Below are 22,577 nucleotides of genomic sequence, written 5' to 3'. Positions count from 1 at the left end.
TTCGTTCTGCCTTCCTGTATGTAAAGCGTCCTTGGGGCCCTTGAAAGGCATGATAAAAAATTCAGGCTGTTATTACTACTGACTGTGGCTGCCAACTTTAGACACACTGCACTGCTCAACTGCAGGGAGACACATGCAGATGGAAAAATACAGAGAGCACGCCTGTATCAGCGGGTCGACAAATATAAAAATGTACAGTTGACTTCCGGGAGAATTTAAATAACATTTGAGGCTGATCTCAGTGCAAACTTCCATGCTGTTTGTCTCCCTCCTCCCAGGCTCAGGAAGCAGTGCTGTGCAAAGAAAAATTACACAGACCTTCAAAACAACAGTCCTTGAAAATCTCGAATGTTCCACAAGCTGTTCAACACCATAGGCTCTTTCATGGATGACAATTTGACATGTCACAGCAAGAAAAGCACAAGTACAAATAATGAAATTAACAATGGCTGAATTCCATTAAGCTGCTTTAATTTCAGAATCCTGGTATTGTGCATGCTTGCTCACAATCACACTGGGACTCTTGAATAGAACAGAGTGTCTTTAGCAATGCTAAACCGGTTAAAATATCCACTGTGAAAACAGTTTTCTAAAAACAACCTTTGTGCACAGTTTGCTGTTGACATTATGTACCTTTTTATAAACAGTTGCTGATTTAGTCATGGATCACAGTGATGGTATCAAGGAGATCTAGGTTAATTATGCTCCTGATGTTTTAAAATTGATTTGCGAGGCAAGGCAGCTTTATTTGTATGGCAGATTTCATACACCAGGGCAATTTAAAGTGCTTTACAGAGGAATAAAATATAAAACATGAATAAGGATACAGATTTACAATAAAAGAGTAAAGAGAAAAATAGATATAAAAGGTAAAATTAATTACTAAATGATTAACAATTTAAAGAAAAACAAGAGCAAGAGTGCAGATAAGAGGTGCAAAGATAAAAAGCTTATTTAAAATGATTTAAAACTGAGTTTAACAATAAGTTTGCAGTCATTACAGGGTGGAGTAAGCAGTGTAGAAAAGGCACGTTTTGAGCTAGGTTATTCCAGGTTTGTGCTGCATGATAACAAAATGCTGCTTCACCATGTTTTGTTCTGGCTCTTGGGACAGTCAACAGGCCAGCCCCAGATGTCCTCAGGGTCACAGAAGGTTCATATGTCAGTCTGCGGTAAAAACTGCGTTACACAGACAGGAAAATGGGAAATTAAGCATGAACACAGACATCAGTGTTCTTTATTTAACACTGAACATGAGTGTACCAGAGTGAGAGCAGCAGTCCAACAGTCAAAATTTGTGTATTTGCTTTCATTTAATTGTTCGTTGTTACTTAATAAATACTGTTTGTAACATCTATACAAGTGTGACCCCACGTCTCCCGACAACAGCCCCTCCATTATTGCTTTTTCACACACATGCTGGCTTGGCTTGAGTTGGCTTGACAGCCCAGAGCAGCAGGGATTTGCATCTCCATTACAACAGGGCTACCCGCTTGAAGGGACGCCTTTAACTGACAGTGCGCTTTTCTTGAGTCAATCAAGTTTAAAAGCAGCAGGCCGATCCATGGCTAAAAGTTCTGTAATTTTGCTGTGAGTGTTTTTCCATCACAAAGCACGGCAGGTAAAAGAAGTTGACCTGCTGGAGGTGAGCTGCCATCAGAGGAGCAGTAAAAGCCTGTTGTCTGCAGCTCTTCATCCACCATCTCATGGTGGCTGTTTCTGCTCGTTCTGTTCCTCCCTGCAGGACAAGGCTTAATGCTCAATTCCAGTTTTTTCTGTGACCCATATCTGACATCAGTGTGAAGTTATCTCTGCCGTGACACGCCTCACATGCAACCAGTAACATCACAAACATGCACGTTGGAACAACAACACAAACTCATATTTTTGAGACAAAAGCATTTGGGGGGAAAATGACAAAGTGGTGCAAACATCCATCGTCAGAATGATTTGCTGCACAGGTCTGAAGACAATTTGCCATATGTTGAGAAGGGGCACATGGCTCGTTTGTTTCGAGATACCGAGCTGTCGTAAAATAGGATTTTTTTTTCAGACTATAGAGGCTTGGAATTATAAGCCGTTGGAACAAAGGCATAGGAGTGAGAAGACAAAGAAACGCAAAAGCCACAGCTCTATCAGCAGCTTGTGGTTCTGTGGAGAGAGGTGAAGGTGCGGGAGGAGTCAGGAGTGGTGGGGCTGCGATGTGGAGGGTTTCACCGAGAACCACATTTCCTCCAGAACTTTAAGATGTCTAGGGCCACATCAGAAAGCTTCAGAAAGTGTCTGGCAGTCATGCTCTATTGGCTAGCTATCGGGGCAGCCTATCACAGCAGCAGTACGGCTTCTGCATCCTTCTGTAGTTTCAACAGACAGCTCTGACACTGTATGATAAATGATCTGCTCCTGTGCAGTGAAGTATGACATGAAACACACACAATTTTTCCAATATAAACCGTTGTCACAGTGGTTTAATGGCAAATGATCGAATTTGTTTGATCGGACTTAGGACCACAAATGAAAGTGGGCCAGAACTGATAGGAAACAAATCAGATTTCTATGTCCACATTGCTTCTGAATTACTTATTTTAATTAAATCCTCACTTTGAAATGGTAGCATTTTAAGTGAAGATTAAATTAAAACTAAACTCCAAATCACAGATACTCTGTAAGAAGCTACACACAAAGACTTAAAAAACGTATTTCTCTCTGGTCTCCTGCACGAACATCAGTTTAGTCTTACAACACATGCTTGTTTAACGGGGGTAAGATAATTGGTCAGAGATCAGTGAGACATCAACACTACTTGCCTGGAGGCATTAGGGCATGCTTTTGGCCCAACTCCTGAGATCCACCTTTGGCGTGGCTCAGCACAACTCTGTGCGATTAAATGGACAATGGAAACACAAATCAATGCTGCATGATTTGACTCAGTGCAGCCAAAAGTGCCAGAGGAAAAGCCCTACCTGTGAATGTGTCCCTTCATTATTTACAGTGACTCTAATCAGTTAATGTTGAAGTAAATGCTCTTTGCTGTCACTAACTTCATGTGGAAAAGATTTTTAAAAGCAGGTTAAATGTCTTAATGCACCTTCCTGATCCAGTCTTTTCTTTTTAATCCCTTTGCAGATTCAGATGCATTGTCTACCCATTCAAGCAAAAGCTGACCATATCCACAGCCACCTTGATAATAGTCATTATCTGGGTTCTGGCCATATCCATTATGTGTCCATCTGGGGTGATGCTACAAGTCACCAAGGAGCAAACCATTCGGGTGTTACTGGGGTATGACAACAAAACGACCCCGTTTTACTGGTGCAGAGAGAACTGGCCGAACCAGGATATGAGGAAGATTTACACCACTGTCCTGTTTGCAAATATCTACCTTGCTCCTCTTTCCCTCATCGTGATCATGTACGCCCGGATTGGCATTACGCTTTTCAAAACAGCGGTCCCAACGGGAGGAAAGCCGGGGCACGACAACCGCCACACTGTGTCAAAGAAAAAGCAAAGGGTGATTAAAATGCTTCTAATAGTTGCTTTGCTTTTCATCCTCTCCTGGCTACCTCTGTGGACCCTCATGATGTTGAGCGACTATGCCAGCCTGACTGAGCAGCAGTACAGGATCATCAACATTTACATTTATCCCTTTGCCCACTGGCTAGCCTTCTTCAACAGCAGTGTCAACCCTATCATCTACGGTTTCTTCAATGAGAATTTCCGCAGAGGATTTCAAGCTGTGTTTAAGATCAGCCTGTGCACTGCGGACGGACAGCGGAGGAAAACCTACTCGCACAGGCTTCAGGGAAACTCCGTGCTGCCAGCTAATAATGCACCAACGTCCCTGGAGCCTATTTCTCTCAACAGCCTGGATAAGACCTCTTCCAGGCGACCCAATCACGTCACTGAACAGGACTTGGTCATGGAGGACCTGGAGAAGGCATCATGCAGCAGTGGTGGTGTGACCGCAGTGTCTATTTGAGGAGACACAGATATATTCTTCTTGGTGATAAGCAAAGGTGTTCACTTACCAAGAAAAAATGTTTTTATCTTTTTAACATCGTTCCTCCACTGACTGTACATGTGTAATTTGTCTGAGGCAATTTCAAAACTGTCAAAATAAAATAGGCAAAACAAAAGTACAAAATTGGATAAGATTACACGTAAAGCTGTAATTTATCGTTTTGAGTGACCTGCGAACAATAGAAACAATCAACGCAGAAGGATACCTCACAGTGTTTGCTCCTGAAATAAATACATATCCAAAACTAATGTTTAAATTGCCAACTTGGAAAGAAAATACTGGTTGTCAACCTTTTCTTATCACCTTTAAGCCACACAATGTATGTTGCACATATTGTGCCGCATTAAAAATGGCAGCAGGATGTGCTGTTGAAATTATCAACAAAGGGAAAACAATTTCGTTGGACTGCATAACTTGCATTGATAACAGGCTACTGTCCTGCTCCATGACGTACCTTATAAAACCTGTATGTATAAATGTATAGAGATGCATCAAACATGTATGTACAGTGATGTCTGCAGAGCAGATTTCAAAAGGGCTCCAACAACAAATCAAAGACTTTAGCATGGCAACACAAGTTGAAGTAACACTTTTTCAAGTATCACAATGGCCTTTTACACAACCACATTTTTATTTCAGAGAACAAAATTCTTCAGAGGGATGCTGAACTTGATCAAGGCTTTTATTTTGTTAGGATGATTTTCACAGCAGCATTTCTGACGGACTGCAGAGAATAAGCCCACCTACCTCTAAACTGTAGCCATACTGTACTTTTTAAACGTAATAACAACAATGAACCCTTAGCAACGTAACTCAGTCTTAAGTAAGTCAGGATTACAAATTATTTTACAGCTTTTCAGGCTACTTACACTGCTGTAATGTACATTTCCTACTGAATAGTTGATTCTTGTGAGGAAAATGTGAGGCAATGTACCAGGCTTCTGTAGGGCTGCCCTCCAATAGTCACCCAAATGTTAGTCGACCAGAAAGGTCATTAGTCGGGAAGATTTCATTGGTCACTTAGTCACAGAAAAAAAAAAAAAAGAAAAAAAGTGAAACTCTGTAAGGAGCTGTGCCTTGTCAAAATAAATCAAAACCTATATGACTGGACCATGTGGGAATTTAATTTGAAAGGACAGACACAGGAAGTGGCCACGCACAGCAGTCAGACAGGAGTCATGTTACAAACCAATCACAGCCGACAGATATCTTTCCCTTCTGTAAATATTCAGTCTGATAAATACAGAAAAGTTGATCATTGATCATACATCTGTCCCATGGACGATGGTCGACACACTTATAAACAGGGCCTGGCAGAAGATCAGCTCTGCACTCAGGATTTCAGGTAAACAGGCTATACAATGCTTGTTAAACCTTGAACGCAACCTGCCACTATGCTCTTGAAAGCTGGCACAAAAAAGGCACAAGAGCAGCACCCAGCGCCTGACCTTGCGTTTTCCAGGCGGTTAAAGACGCAGCATGTGTACGGCCCCTCATTTCCAGGGCTGGTACCTGCATTTATTCCACAGGCTAGTTAATAACATGTCGGGCAGGAAATCCAAAGTGTGGGATCATTTTGAGAAGGTGAAGGACGAACCCAAGGTGATATGTAAACTCATCTTCATTGGTCGACTACAAACATGACGTATCATCTGAAACATGGAAGTAGCTACATGCCCATTAGCCCACAGCGTCATTAACAGGCGGCTCGCTCAGTGTGTGACGTGCACTTGTAGATAAAATATAGGCCTACATTAATGAAGGTTCATTAGTACGGTTTTGTATTTCTCTGTAATGTAATACAGTGTTAACAATGTTACTGATACTATTCTTTCTCACACCTTCAACTCAAACCTCCAAAATATATCATTTAATCATTAAAATAATATTTTAAGCATGCAAGTAACTAGTCAACAAATGGCCCTAAATGACGACCATTGGTCGACTAGGAAAATTCTCAGTCTGGGGCAGCACTAGTCTACTGAAACTGTTTTGCCAGCAGCTAATGGCCTGTGAAGAGTGAAACAGAGGTCTTTATCTTTTCAGTTTTTCTGAAAAGTTGAAACATCCTTTGGGTTTTCTGTCTTCATTATGGGATAATATGGCATCTGGCAAGTAGATCTGAGCATTTTGCCATTTTAATGAAGAATAATCACTAGCATTTGGAGCATATGAGGCTCTGACAGCATGCCAATGGCTAAGATTCATTATGCTGATTAAAGAGTTACATTTATGGTAGTGTAATTACTGTAATGTCGGAGACCACTTGTACCCTCTCACACCAGTAAGACTGTTGTTGCTGGTGCTTCTCAAAATTCAGGCCACATGTCCCAGCTTCCTCTCGGACAAAAGTTTTTGCTTTCAATTAACTGAATGGGACTGAAATAGTAAGGATTATTTAAATCCACATTTCACTGTTCCTGTGTCGGTTTTAGTATAGACCGGTTTTAGTTTAGTCTGAAGCTGACGAAATACACCCTTCCACTGTTTTGTGCCATAAAGCAATCCAAGCCTGATTATCAGACTGAATTGTGTTTGTATTCACTTCAATGACCTGGGCCCAGATCCCAGTACACATGACCCCAAAGCTCACTTTGTTAGATCAGTGTGAATACTGGTGCAGTATGGCAAGCCGTGCCCTAGTCCACTTGAAAAGGTCATCTCAAGTACAGTTCATATTTACACTGAGTTGCAGTCAAAGGCCCCCGGAGCTTCTGCTGGCGGAAGGCAGAAAGCTTTGAGCTCGACAGCAGTGGCTTCTCCTCTGGCCAGCAACAGAGCTGCGCCTTGCTGCTCCGCCGGTCCCTGCTGATGATGGCCCCTGGGGCAGCAATGCACTGTTTGCAGCGCCCTTTGCCACACTCTAGCACAACAAAAATGTCATGTAGATGATGATGCAAGTGTACTCAGGTATGGAATAAAATTACTAAAGAAAGCTGAGTGTTGGGAATGGATGGCAATGAGGGGGCTGGGGGCAACTGTACTCAGGCACAGTACGAATCATGGTACCTAATTTGTAAGCGCCCTACTGTATGTCTTGCCTTGAGTCTGCTAGTTTTCTGTTTGAGAGGGGGATGTATTTGTTTTGCCGCAGCCAACATCCTTTTTAGTTGAGACAGAAGCTGGGGGAAGCAGTTACTGAGAGCGCTTAACATTTGCAACAATGCAATGATAATTAAAGAAATACACAGATCTGTGAGTTGATGTACAAAGACCTTTTCAAGTGTGTCAGCCTCATCCACACTTGTGGCCATTGTTCTATCCCTGTATGTCTGGCTATGACCCAAGAAGGTGCCATCCCTGTCCTAAATCCAGGGCACGCTGGCTCGACTGTGTTTCCAACCAAGGAAAACAACCATCAATAAGTACAACAATGAAATGCTACTAAGGTTTGGAACCAGGCTAAAGCAATCCAGCAAATATTACTCCAGACCAGTGGTACACAATGTGAGGTGTAGCACAGAGGCTGATAGAAGCTGCTAAATGTTTTTTCTGTCTGCTTTACTCCTGAGATGAAAAAACAAACAGCTCGCACACTGCAGGGATCCAGTGCTAAAGTTTTAATGAAGTGACGTTTCGAGCATTATGCTCTTCATCAGGCAGCTTTCTGCTTTATTCCTGGCAATTAAACTAATGTCTTACAATTGATGTGACAATGATTTGCTGGTGTGAAACTGCAAAACCTTTAATTATAAAGGTGTTACTTGAAACTGAAGATCGTTAGTCTGAGTCACTTAAAATTACTTCACCGTAGCCATTTAAATTATGGCTTATTTTAATGATAAAACAGACATTTAGGCAGGAAATCTTGCACACTTTTGCACACAAAAGCAAAAGGCCAATTCTGCAAGTGACACGCATGTTAATGCTTTCATTATTTTTTTTAAACCTGTCTTGAAAAACCTTTGAGCTTAGAAGAGAACTGTGATTCTGATTGTGTGTGAGTGAACTACTTACAAATTATTTTTATCTAGGCTTTTATTCTGAAATCTGCTCTGTAAACATGTACATAAAAGGTATAATGATGCTGAATTTAAAATTATTTGTTCATGAATATCTCATGAGCCTGTTACGAATGTGCCATGTAAATCTGAAAGTGTTTTGCTGTTTGTTTTATTTTTTGAACAGTCTTGTGCAGTTAACTCGTACAGTAAACGGGAAAACAGTGGGCATGCATTGGCCCCAAAACATGTTATCGTCCGCTGTAAGTATTTGTGACTGAGTTTAAAGCTTAGATAACAAGTGATAATGTGAAGCTGTCTTTGTGAACTGGCTATTAGGGAAAAATTCTTGCAGGGTAGTGAACCAGACAACCTTTGAGTCAAAGGTGTTTTACATACTTTAAACATCTATTGTTGGTGTGGCGTTTAATACATTTTTAAAGGGGTCCATTTGGAAAATTTGTACAGCAAAGGTGTAAGAACCAGAAACAATGCATTTCTCTAACAACACAGTCATGAACTAATTTGAGAATGAAGGTACAAAAAGCAAAGTGACATGGTACATTATCTGGCAGCCATACTGGAGGTCCTTAGTGCTTCTGTCTTTTCAGTCGCAGTGTACTAATGACACTATTCTGTTCATAGGAACCTTTACACCCCAATTTTTTCTAGCGAGGACTCTCTGCAGCTTGTTGTTGCTCTCACCTGTTGTGAACACAAACATCTTGCTTAAACAGACAAAATAAAGAGCTGCGCTTCACGGATAATTAAGGTTAACTCAATGAAAAACAGTGTCAGCTGTTCAGTGTGAGGCTGTGTTCATACATCTACAGAGAGACAAAAGGCAACAGGATGTGTTGGAAAGCTGCTACATAAGCAGCAACAAGTGGCAGAGGGTTCAAAACAGTTTAACATAATCTAAAGTGCAAGAGTAAAAACTCAAAGACAAAATGATTGTGATCTATTCTAGGCAGTTTAAACAAATACTTTTGTTTGCTTCACCTAATTTATCATCAGTTTTTCTTCTGTGGCACAACCAGCTGAGTGAAACATCAGTGCCAAGTCAGACAAAACAAAATTTCCTAATGGGTGCTGACAGCAGCAGTGTAAAAATGATGCACAATTTATTAACAGCAAGTGACAGATTGAGTAAACTGTTCTATCTGCAAAACCCAACAGCTTTTTCTGGACACTGACAAAGCGCCATACGGTATCCATATATCGTTTGCAGATCTATAGCACAATTCAATTTTCAAGTTGTAAGCCAAGTGTACACAGTGTCTGGCTGCACCACATTTCAATGTCCACTGGAAACGTTTCAGAAGTGGGACATCTGTTCTTCATGAGACGTGCTTTGCTGACATTATTTTTGTTTTGCAAGCATAAATACAGCAGCTCATTTAGATGTGCTGACAGATGCTGTTTGGTTGTACTTGATTAAGACAACCTTTAGTTGATTTTATTTTTTTTTCGTGTGGTTTTAAATGTTAATAAAGGCAACCTCCTGGCACAGCTGCTGTCATTAACTTCTAATTTTGTTTATTTTCCATGATTATTAAACAATGATATCACCTGCAGATCAGCAAATTGGTAATGGCTGCTGGTCAGCATATTGTGATAGTTATGAGCTGCCACAAAATTTTATACTTGGTTCATTATTGGACAACAGAAACAGAAAAATATGTAAGCAAGGACAACTATATTGTGAATTCAACTGCACTAAAACACAGTAGGGCTGACAGAGCAGGAGAGGACTGAAATAACATTTGAGCCACTCACTTTTCTCCATCTGTCTCTCTGACTTCATCAACAGAAAAAAGCACACTCTGTGTGTGTGAATATAAAGTCATAAACTAGCTAAACACACCATTAAAAATTAATCCCTGTCAGTTGCCAGTAGGCATTTCTATACATTCACAAATGAGTTTCACGCCTCGGAGACGGCAGCTGTGATGGAGCTGGAGCGTGACGCAGTTGGATGCTGTGTACATTAGGCCATTTGTCTGCTCGTGAGGTGTGACAGGTCAGACGTAAAGTAGGGCCAAATCATCTGAGCCATTAGTTGAGCACTTTGACTGCAGATTTTAATTGTTTGAATGGCTGAGAGTAGCTCTGCGCTGGGATCACTGCCACTGCTGCTGTTATTAAGGGTATAGGTGGGCAAAATAAGCTCAGGCTCAACATACACCTTTTTTTTTTTTAGGTCAGAGAACATTATGTTTGATTCTGTTTTGTTTTGATATAGGCCTTATGATTTGATATATTAACTACTTTCATAATTGTACCATCAATGTGTTGCTTTTGTATATAAATGACCAGAAAAAATACACAAAACGAACTAATCATAGGGGAAAGAAATGGCTCAGACAGCACTACAAGATTTTAACACTTGTCATAAGCAAACACGTCTAATCTTATCACTAACATCACTGTCCTAATCATTCGACGTCTACAAGTACTAGTCAAAATCAACTGGAGGAAGCTTTTTACAAATGACTGCAGGCTTCGGGCATTTTAGCCTTTGTGACATTTGGCACATTGGTGTAAAATGAGATTTACTGGGGTCAAATATTGTAACATGAGACTCATCAGAGACACGTGACTTAGGTCAGGGGTGGCCAAACTTTTTCATTTGTGGGCCTTAAACAGAAAAATAAAAGGAGTCATGATACAAACAATAGTAAATGCATAGTTTTCAACCAGTTACACAGCAAGAAAGTCAGTGTTTCTGGACTAGGAAAGCCCAATTAATTTTCTATCAAAAGTACTACACAACACTACTAAACTGTTTGATTAGTGTGCCCACATAATACAAAAATTTTAGGCCTGCCACCATGTTTATTGAGGGAATGTTTTTATGAGACTAGAGGTAGCGACATTGAGAGTTCAAATTAAGTGCAATGGCAGTTCTTGCTAGTGGTAGCCTAGTTGTTTAAGATGACAGTGACATTGTGTTTAAACTGGGCAGTGCAATTTATTATAAATATGCTTGAGCCATATTCTACTTTATCTGAAAAATTAGCCGCGGGCCATTTAAAAATGGGCAGCAGACTGCAATTGGCCTGCGGGCTGTAGTTTGGCCATCCCTGACTAATAGGGGTGTAACGGTACACAAAAATATAGAAATACAGAAATATAAAAGTGAAAAATAAAATCCTGCTGTTTTTTTAACACATTTTTTGAATGAAGAATATAAATATAAATTTCTGCTTAAACTATTTTACTCAATTAAAACAAAAAGTATAGTGCAGCTGGTCAGCTTTAAAGCCTGCTCAGATTCAGTTTTACTAGGAACTTACTTAGCTTTCCCACTTTGTTAAAGTACAGTAAACAAAACATGCTTATATCTAAAGTGCAGCTTAAACAATTTTACTCAACTCCAATGGCGTTGGTTATTTCTTTAGCGCGATGGTCAGGGAAACGCTCTCGTAGTTTGCACCAGATTGCTTTTTCTAGTCGTGCCGGTTAACGTTCAAACTCGGGTGGTGTCGCTTTAGATGCGTTAGCATGTTAGACGTGTTTCCAAGTACATACCCGACCGCTGTTCTGCAGTGTCGGCACACTGCTTTTGTCTTGTCAACTTGTTTATTTCCATCTTCGTATTTTACCCTGAAACCAAAGTGTTCCCAAACGGAGGACTTAAGGTTTGCGGGTGGGTCTTCAGGTTCGTCAGGCTCACTTGCCATGTTGTCAAAATGCGAGAATGCGCTGCACAAAGTGAAAGCGGAGATTTACGGTCGGACTCGGTCCGTCACTCAATTATGTCCGTCGGGGAACTAGATATTTTAAATGGTTCGGCTTGCAAAAACGGAATTAAAATAAAACAAAATTCGGTACAGGGTCGTGCCGAACCGAAAGTCGCGTACCGAACAGTTCGACACAAACACATGTACCGTTACAGCCCTACTGACTAAGGGTACGAATTGTTAGACCAAGTTAGCCTCAATGCTTATGAAATAAATGTGAATTTAGAAACACCACAGGGATCATCAAACAAGCTGCCATTTCTCCAGGAGACCTCCAACATGACACCAGACATGGCTTTCTAACACCCTCACACCCTTCTTTTTTGTGCTCATAACTCATCCTGCCGTGGTTTGTTACTGCGCCCAGCAGTGAGACCTTGACCTCTCCGGTTTGGAGGCATCCTGTCTCCATTTCGGGTGTGCTTATTAACACATGCAGTTGTGAAACTCCTCTGTGACCCTGTTTTGACCCCTTTTTGAAGAGCCAGTTCACACCTCCTCACTGAATAGTGCTGTTCACTTGGGGGAAGTGCTATTATCTATTATACACTCCTACAGAATTTATCCTGCTGTGGTTTTCTGGCTGAGTGACCATGTGGAAACCCTGTTCATGCATCCAGTTTATAATTAGATGCAATTCCTTTAGGCTACTGAACATGCTGAATGCATTTGTGAGTGCTGTTATGTACGCTACAAAGCATTGTGGGCCACAAGTCATGTTGGGGTGTGAATCTGAATTCCTTTGAATCAATTGAATGTAGCTTAGATTTCTGATATTTTAAGTTAAGCTATAGAAATCAGGGTAATTTACCAGCTCAGAATCAGGATCCAAAGTGGGACCAGTAATCAGAAGTCCAGCATTTACAAGCCTAAAGTGGGAATAAGCCAGAGTGTTAAAAAACATCAGGGAGGTCAAGTCAGTTTTATGATCCCATATTTGGAGAAAGTAAATATGTCAGGGTTAGGTTTTTTTTTCCTGTAACATCATAGGCCACTGCTTAAGGGGCCATCCACATGCTGTGTCTTTTGCACATACACATTTATAATTTCAAATGGAGACATCTGACGAGCACGCTTAATACCGAAAGCAAAGCTGTCACGGGGCAAATTCGTTGCAATGCACCTGTATTTTTTGGTCGTGTCTGTTGTGTAACCTAGTAGCACCTTCCAAGGCTGAGGAATTAAAACGATGCAAAGTGCCAAAAACTTGAGGCTTGAGGCTGGCTCCAAAACAGAGTAAATCCTCACTGACCTTCATGATAAAATGCCAAACTCTACAGCAGAAATAAACATGCTAACAGCCTGGTACATAAAAGGGTTGTGGTCTCTATAGATATCTTTTTTATAACTCATAGTTTACATTTTATTAAGGCTTAAAGATATGCATATTTAAAGGCGGGACGTTTGAGTGATAGGCTTTCTGCGAAGTGTCGCTACAGTCAGTGTCAGATCCAACCGTCACTCCTCCACAGCTCCAGCCTCTCGTCCAAATAAGGTAACATCTGGCTCCAGAAAAACAAGACGGCGACAGCTAAAATGCTCAAGGCTTCAAAACGGGTAACATCATAGTAGCTACGTCCATTATTTTATGCAGTCAATGGGTGCACCGAGATGGAGAAATCTCAACATTTTCGAATGTAGCAAGAACACCACAGGTCATGTGATAAGTATTAACCAATCAGCTCCACAGGATTTGCTTCAGCCTTTCCATCTAGGGACGTCACGACATTTGGTTGAGAGGTCAGCCTGCTGTCAATGATTTACGGTGCCAGAAATCTATTTATCTTTGTTTTGATTTTGTGTAGTTTTGTCAGTGAGCTGACTGCTAAATTTTCGCATCATCATTGTAGTCATGGCTTTGCACAGATTTTGGTTGCATAGTAACAGCAAACACAACCTCCCAAGTATCTTGGATTAAAGGATGAAAGCCGCAGAGCTGGCGTTTGCCTTGCATTTTTAGATGCAACCTGTGAACGGCCCTTAATACTTTTGTCTTTCTTAAAAAGAACATTTTGTCCACAGCATATATAAATAGTTTTTATGTAATTTCTATATCATTTTATATAATTAAGTTTATATTTTTTTCTCTGATTTAGATCAGGACAAAGCTATCAAAGAATAAGTCAACAAGCCCGAAATTCAGACCAACTATTTGATGCCAACTTCCAATTCTCAACACTTTTTGATACTAAGGACACATAGGTGCACATACAGTATTCAACACCCAGTGCTACTCACAACTTCAGCTTCTAAATCAGCATTTTCTACTTTATAGTAAAACCAAAATAGAGAGTAATTAAAATTGAAAAAACATTTTTGTTGCAATTTTTAGTTTGTTTTCAAACAGCTGTATTAAGCAGCCATTTCCATTGATTTATTGCTGCCAAAGTCAGTGGCATCTATAATAATCTAAAACACCTTTAGACTTGCTGGCATTATGAGCATTGCCTGTGAGACATTCAGCACAAACAAAATGTAAAGTGTGACACTTCAGTAATGAATGTAATGAATTTGTACTTCTTGGTGCCTGTGGTGAAAAAAAACTTTTCTCTCTGCTTCATTGTTTTTAAGTATGGACACATTACTGTGAATTTCCTTTTGGGGATCTAGAGACTCTTGGTACCTTTGTATAGTCTGCACGTGTATATCTTGTGTACTAGCATGTGTGTTTTTTTGTGTCTGAACCTACACGTTCTTATATAATATCAAAAATAACAATTTTTAAGATTTATTTGTTGGGACACAAATTGCAGATTGCTGTTTTTACAGGAATGGAGATAGTAGGTTTTTATAGAAAGTAAGGAAGTGAATGGTGTCCTATTTAATTGTGAAGGGCTATTCATCACAGTATATATTACCTCTGTGATTGTCTGCAAAAAATATAACTGTGAGATTTATCGTCAAGATTCAGAGTGTCAACAAAGGCTTGTGAATGCCACTGCTTTGCAGCATAATTACTATTTCATTTGCACATGATCTGATGTAATTTGCTGTATATAAAGAGGATCAAGAATTTAATTATAAGAAGATTTCACTGCTGTGTCTCTGGTAAGAAACAAATTCTCATAATTAAATACAATTTCAAACAGATTTTGAATGAAATCTTTGACACACTGTGGAATACAAAGTGGGTCTAATGATAGCATTTACTTTCGTGGACTTCGATATTATATTTGCCTGATGGAGGCAATGAAATCAAGTAAGAAAAGCATTCTGATTACTAATCTCATTAGGATTATGTTATGCTCATGGCAATCTAACTGCTTAAATACATATGTCCTGCCTTAGTGTTGTTTAGATACTGGTGAGATGATGAAATAAAATCCAGGAAGTCCCTTTGGATTACAGGTTAATGCATCTGAAGACTTAAAAGACGCCCAAACACTGCACAAACGTTTGTATTTACCACAGACAGGATTTTACAACTCTGGAAAATTAACATGACAGAAACTGCTTTATCTTTCATCTTTACAATTGTGAGGTGAACAGTAACAATAGAGCATTTGACAAACTGGCTGCGGTTGCATAATGTAAGCAATGCACAAAGAGGTGTTCTGATTCATTTGAAAACAACAGACAAGGTGAAGGTAAAGAACACCACGATAGAAAGCCGAACCTTCACCAGGCCTGCTCATGTATCAGAACAGCTCAGAGGGAATTAAAGCTCTTATACTGTGGTCAGCGACCAAAGAAAAAGGGAAAGTTTTCAAATTGTCATCCACTTTTTTTTTAAGTGTGTTTGTAGTTGGTTTAATGTTAAACTGCTTTCAGACCTGTGTTGTCTTGCTTTGGTCTGAATCAAGGACTAATTTTGTTATAAAGTTGTATAATTGCCTAGAGTTGGTTCGTGTTCTCACGGCAGCATTTACAACTGGACCAGATAAAATACCTTGTGTGAGAAAGCTGCTCTTGATTGGTCAGAATTTCCATGTGGGAAAAATCCAGGAAGTAAAGCAAACGTTGAAGAAGAGTACACTTGCAAGATAAATGTGACACTTTCTAATGTCACAATGGAGGGACAACTACGCAGGTTGATTTTAGCGCTGCTCATCGTGGACTATATTGCTGTCATTGTTCATTTTAGTCAAACCATACAGTTTGAAAACGAGGCGCGGCTCCAACTAGAAAACAATGTTTTGATGCATTGGATGTGCTGAATGTGCATATTAAGGCAGTACAGGAGGAGGTGCACATTAATAATCCTCCAGGACTGTAACATGCTCATGTTTAACCCAAACAATGTGTCATGTGACTGCAGTTGGTTCAGATCCAGGTCGGATCATGTTCTCACCACAAATGAACCGCAGCAGAGTTCGTTTGTAACCAGACTGAGACCTTCTTGAAGGGTGGTCTCTATTGGTGCACACCTGAGTGTTATAGCTGTGTTCACACCTGCCCAAACGAAGCGAACTTAGGGGGCAAACGAACAGGGCAGGTGTGAAAGCACCGTTAACTTTCAGTTGCATATTAAGTTTTAGTTGGGTATCTGCAGTTTAATATGTCTGACACACTGATTCAGACCAGTTGCTAGATTATGAACCAGTATCATGATACACAATTTAAACAGAGAAGTTTAAGAAAAAACAGACAAAAAAGAAAGGTTTTATACAGAATACAGTCAATACTTTGATAACACAGTCAATGTAAATGTCAGTGAATGATTCATTTAGGGGGTTTTTGGAAGCAGAATGGAACAGAACATGACTAATCACAGCCAAATCCCCTTTGACAACCCAGTAGGGAGACTGTTCGTAAGCTAGAAGCTATTTTAAGGTTGACTGACTCTATTGCATTGTTCTTTTTGACTATGTAGCAACCACTTAATTTGTGCCATCAAATAAATTGGAATGCTGGCAAAGCAAAACACCTTTCTATTTATTACTGTATTTTGCAAAGAAATGTGGAAATATTTCTGTTCTTTTGTGATAATGGTAAGGATGGGAAGAACTGACTAGATCAATATCTGTGCTGAATTCGTCCCGGCATGGCGCTTTCCTTCTTTTGAAAGACGTCTTTTTCTTTTAAAAATCTGTGAAACAGTGAAAACTTCTTCATCATACAATTCATACTGTTGTTGTGTTATTTCATTTCAACAAATACTGGGCTATTGGGCTATATGTTTACCATTTTGTCTATGAAAAAAGATGCAAAAGTGTATTTATTTACAGGAGAACAAGGGAAACAAAAAGGCTTTGTCTGAAATCATTCACTATATACTTGTCATTTTATACTGTAGTGGAGTCCAGCTGTGCACTGAGGGTTCGCACACAAATTTAAGAAAGGTTATCAAAGCCACTAACTGCTGAACTGAAATTACTTTCAACAAAGAGCCATGACCAGAATGTCATATCTTTCCCAACCAACACACTATACAGCCTGTATTGTGAGTGATTTCCGACACAACCTTTCTATTGATTGAGTTCTTTTCTGCCTTGTTCTCAGTATACCTACTGTAACTGAAAAGCATATTGCTTGCCTTCTGTCTTTCTGTGTTCTACATACATTCAGTGACCCGAAAAACAGACCCCTGTTTATTACCTTTAGCTTTTTCTAACATGAATGTTACTTGAACTATTCGTTTGGTGTCCTTGGACTAAGACAGGATGTCTTTTTGAAAGAGGCCTCATCTGTATTACTGCATACGCTATTCAGTTGCTTAAGCTGCAGGTTTACATCATGGCCGGATGTCAGATACGCTTTCTGTGTGTGCTCAATGTTTTGTACGCTGAGCCTGAGAGCTTAATGTACAGTGTATTAAGAGAGCACAAACAAATAGACACAACTCAAGCAGATAAAGAAACATCACCATCAATTTGATGACCAATGTGCGGCACTTGCTTTTGCCCTGGTTTGTGGTTGTGGTTTGTAGTTGTGCTGGAAAATCACCCAAATTAAAATTAAGTTTTATGCAATGGTAATATAAAGTTAGTCCCAGCTGTGTGCATCACTTTTTGGTGTCCCCCTTTTCTAAATGCTGTGCATGTGTCATCAAACTGGTGAAGATGTTTCTTCATCAGCAGCCCGTGGCCACAACAGCTCACGGAGGCTGTGTTGAGTTACATTATGATGCGTTCAAGCTCTATTTAGTAAAATTAAATATTAGGCAGAGGAAAATTATATGGTTCTCATGATGTGTTCAGTGTAATCTTGTAAAATGTAATTTTTGGCGAGAAACTTAAATAAATACAGCTGTTTAAAGAAGAAATTTGTTTATGTTTTTCACAGCAATATAAAATGGATATTAGAGAGGGAATTATGAGCAGAAAAAGCTTCTGGAGCAGCTTTTTACAGAGATGTCTCATGTTGTATCAAAGGTTGTTTCATAAATGTGTATGACTGAATTTGTGCTCATTCAAAGGTAGTGTAATAGAGGGCTTAATTACTTTAAAACAGTTCATTTTCTATAGTTTAGATTTCTTTTTCCCCTGGTACAAAAGGGGAAATAAATAACAACAAATCCAAAATAAACTAAAATACAAAAACATCGGTATCGGCCCAGAATTTCAAAATCCGTGCATCCCTACTAATCATGCAAGATTACCAGAGAGGCAATAGAGTGCTAAATGCATGAAGATTTTTGTAGGACAACCCAGAAGTTACCACCTGCCTCGGTTCCCTTGAAAAAAGCCAATGGATTTCCCAGTTTTTCAAATTTTGGATTACTGCAGGAAAAAAAAGCTCTGTGGCAAACATGTATGATACTTGCAGGTTTTGTTCAACAAAATAAATTTTCACAAATGAATACCCATTTTATGATTATTGAAGCATATATGCAATCGCCAGAAGTAAAAAGCTGCCATTAGGCTACACCAAGGTCGTCTGAGTGGCTAACTTCTGCAGTCTCATTTAGCCACTTGTTAGCAACTGCCTTTTTTAAGACACGTAAAGTCATCAAAATTCATGAGTGGGGCACAGATGAACATTTAGTTGTCACAGAACAAAATGTGAAAGTTTCCTCTGCTTGTGTTAACCACAGACCTTATTTCAGGCACCTGACCAAAAACCCATTCAAACAACTCACTGACTTCAAGATGAGGGAATTGCAAGTGCAAAAATTCTGACTCATTTCCAGTTTTAGAATTCATTCTCGACCCTCTTTAAAGGTTTCAGTCATTCCTTTGGGGATACATAAAATCCATGAGTGGATGAACCTGCACTGTTCTGATAAGCTGTTAAGCAGAGCTCTGGCATCAAGGTTTTGACCTCCAGGTATTACAATGGCCCACCGTGCAGCAGTTGAAAGCCAAGGGTCTCCCACAATTATCCACCAAGGGCACCCACTCACCCTGCAGTCCCAATAATAATCACACCTTCACGTTACATAACAGAAAATTAATGGCTGTCTGAAGAAACAGAGGCTCCATTTCTCCAGTCACTGAGTGTATAATTCCCCTGTTTATTTTGTTAATATGTAGTATGTAGTATTGAATTAATGGGAAAAAAGTTGTGGTTCTGTTTATGCAATTAAAATTGTCAAGCTCATTTCTGTCCTGCCTTTGTATAAAGAGATATTTCAATGTGCCCAAACTGTGAATGGGTGCATCTGTGTTCTTGTTAAGAGCAGAATGTCCAAATGGGCATTAATAAAGATACTGGTCTTAACTTGGAAACAATAAAGTACTAAAATCATTCTCCACCACAGTTATCGATTCAGTGTCAACAATCTAAAGAAACTATGCCACACATTGCAGTTTACAGTAATTAGTGCGATTCATTTGTAAGCAGCTCCTTCTGGGCTTTGTGAGAGATCAGAAATTTAGTGGATATTGATCTTTCTAATTTCTATCATGTTTTTATTTTTTTAAAGACCAAAAATCCAACACATTCTCACTCCGACCTCATCACATATCAATGTTTGGTCATGGACTTTCCACGTTGAGATATGACATGCTAGGTACCCTAGGTGGGGGCTGTTGATGTTCTGGGCGCCGTGTCAACTTATGCCTCTTACATGCATTGTTTGTTTTCAAAATGCACTTCGTTTTCACAGGAAATGTACAGTTTGCATACTGTACAGTCTCTTTCAAAATAAACGCACTATGTCACGTTTTTTTCCTTCAACAACAACAGCACGTGGTTAGGTTTAGGAAAAGAGAACAAGCTTTGGCTTTACAATCTTACAGAAAGCAAACACAGGCCACCCGGATGAAAGTCGGTGGTTGTAGGACCCATCCACCACCACTCCCGCCTGCCCTATCCGGACTTGCGCCTCTTTAACTTTCGTTGTTGTTCCGTCGCTCTTCCCACTGACGCCACCCTGCGCAATTAAACAGAAACGGCACCCAGTCGTGTATCATGCTGACGTGAAAGGACGGCTTTTTTTCGTCGGTGTCTGACATCAGAAGTCATTGACCAAGCGCCAGCTTTTAACAACTGGGTGAAACAAGGTTGAAAAATAACATCGGACAATGACAACTGTGAGTGGCTAGTAGAAAATACTGTTTTCAATGAGATGACATGAATAGTGAATTGAAAAGTTAGTTTCTCTGCATGCAAACATCAGATCTCTGCAAGCTTCATATTGTTGTTTTTTTTTTGAGGAACATTCATTTTCTTCTGAACATTCAGAAGATGTGACTTTAGAGCTATACAGGTCTGCAGCGTATAAATTACATTACATATACATTACATACATATATCTATATAAACATATATACTAGTCAACGTTTACCATTAATTGGTTAAACACTGAGAACATTTTTGACCAGTTACATGTCGGTCTATAGGTCAACTTTGCCACTCTTCAATCAACTGCACTGCCCACCACCCAGGTCTGGTAGAAGCTAGCTAGCTAGCGGCTAGGGATGGGAATCGAGAATCGGTTCCTGTTAAGAACCGGTTCCAACTGGTCCAATTCATTGACATCATTAGCCTCTATGCTAAACGATTCCCTTATCGATTCTTTTCATTACGCCGAATCTATGCTCGTCAGTCAGCAGCCCGTTCAACAACAGAATTTGCCAACATGCTTTTTCTTTTACTGCACAATGAATAAATATTACATACATTAAAAAGCATAGTACTTCATGTCTCCATCTGCTGGTGGGTCAACATGATAAGAGTATGCAGGCAGAATATGATGTTAATTCCACTACAGAAGAGACTCAATCGCTTTATTAAGTAAGAAAAAACAGGCTATATTGATATTTGCATCAGTTATCGGTCAAATGAGTTGTAACATATCAGCATATCGGATATCGGCAAAAAATCCAATATCCTGCATTCCTAATAACTTAGCCATAAAACCCCTTCAGCATTGTTTAGTATGTTACCACTGTTAGCAGTGTCGACATGGCTAGTGGTACTAACATAGTCAACAATGCTAAAATGGTTTTGTTTGACAAAACAAAACCATTCAAAAGGAAAGACTACAGTCACATTTGAGATGTTTTTTAAGGCATTAAAATTGTTTAAAACTGCACAAATATCTGACACAAAATATTGGTTATAAGTAGCTTTCATAATAATTAAAAAAAAAGGTTAATAAGTCAGTCAAAAACATGTATTGTTGGTATTATTCCTCCAGTTTTTAACCCGCTTCTTTTTCATTAGAATGTAGCTGATTTGGTTAAACTGCTGTTGGACGCCGTGTCGGTGGGACTCCACAAATAGGCAGTAATATTATGTTGTTAACTTCACTCAAAGCAACTGACAAGCTCAACTGCAGGTTATAAACAGAACATGTGTAAAGGTGACAAAGATTATGGCTGATCACTAGGACACTTGAGCTTCTAAAAAACTGATAACTGGTTTAAAACACAGTGTATTCTAAGTGTGCGAGGAGCAAGTCAAGAGTCCAGATGGATTATATAAAGAAGGAGAGGAGGAACCAATGGTTGGGGCGCCTTATCGTCAGAAGAGGCTTCACTATAGAGAGGATTCAGCTGGAGTAAAGCAGCTGGCGCACGGAGGTCAGCTGGTGGACAGAGAAAACGAAAGACCCTCCATGAAAGAGATGAACTGAATGATCTTGTGAGTCATGTTCTGAGTCATTTCCTTTTTCAATGATTATTTTTAATTGAAAAAAATTTGAATTTCAATGGTACTTTCACACTCAGAACTTCAGAACTTCCAACCATTCATGCTTCTAAAAATTAAATAGATCATGTGATGCCAGTTTAAACAGCCTCATAAAAACGAATCTGACTTTTTTCTGGGTCACTGGCTGCCAAGGTGAAGCCAAAGATAACACCAATGTCAATATCAATTATCTCTTACTGGGAATCCCGATTGGAAGTGAGACATAAGCAAAACATGAGTGGTCTTATCATCCAATCCACACTTACTCCAGCTTTGTAAACATCTCAGCTGCCTGTCAGTAGATGGAGAGCTGAGTAGATGGTGCTAACCTGCCATTACCAAGCTGACTGACAGCAGAAATTCGATAGTTTTCATGTCAGTAGAAATCAGTGTTTTTATGTATGGATTTAGTAATTTTATTTCCCCACTCACCACAGCAAGTGAGGGGAACCTGCCTGGGAGCCTTAATTAATCGATGTAGATCAGTGTTTCTGTTTCCCCTACCATTATATTAAGGGGGGCGCACCTAAAAAACACCTTCAGTGTGGATTGGCTGTTAAAGGTTTAGGAAACCAAACACTTCTAAACTTGGAAGTGTAAAAATTGTTTCAAATGACTTTGATTCACAGGAGTTTTTACGGCATATTTCTTCATCCAGAGCATATAGTGTGAATAAAGCTTTTGTTAAGGTGGAGCAGTCAGACTAAAAGCGGTGGTACAAAACGAAACCCTTCCAGTTTCACCTCGTAACATTCAATGCAGAGAAATTAGAATAATTGCAATTCATGTCCTCCATTCACCATGCTTCCATATTTTACCAAAAAGTGAATCTGAATCAAACTTTCAGTG

At 39.6% G+C, this 22,577-nt stretch overlaps 1 protein-coding gene and 1 long non-coding RNA gene across 2 annotated transcripts in view; one reads left to right on the top strand and one right to left on the bottom strand.

Moving 5' to 3' along the window:
• The window catches only part of npffr2a (neuropeptide FF receptor 2a), a 37,079-nt gene extending 31,157 nt beyond the window's left edge, over positions 1-5,922 (top strand). The window contains exon 4 of the mRNA XM_050050279.1: positions 3,127-5,922. Coding sequence (XP_049906236.1) covers positions 3,127-3,979 — 853 coding nt within the window. The 3' untranslated portion in view covers positions 3,980-5,922. The remainder of the gene's footprint in view (positions 1-3,126) is intronic.
• The window catches only part of LOC126393875 (uncharacterized), a 39,883-nt gene continuing 18,328 nt past the window's right edge, over positions 1,023-22,577 (bottom strand). The window contains exon 4 of the long non-coding RNA XR_007570310.1: positions 1,023-1,179. This is a non-coding gene — a long non-coding RNA (uncharacterized LOC126393875). The remainder of the gene's footprint in view (positions 1,180-22,577) is intronic.

The sequence above is a fragment of the Epinephelus moara genome, chromosome 8, assembly GCF_006386435.1.
Source record: "Epinephelus moara isolate mb chromosome 8, YSFRI_EMoa_1.0, whole genome shotgun sequence".
Classification (NCBI taxonomy): Eukaryota; Metazoa; Chordata; class Actinopteri; order Perciformes; family Serranidae; genus Epinephelus; species Epinephelus moara.
Note: the sequence above shows the minus strand (reverse complement) of the source record. Positions and strands in the feature narration are given on the sequence as shown.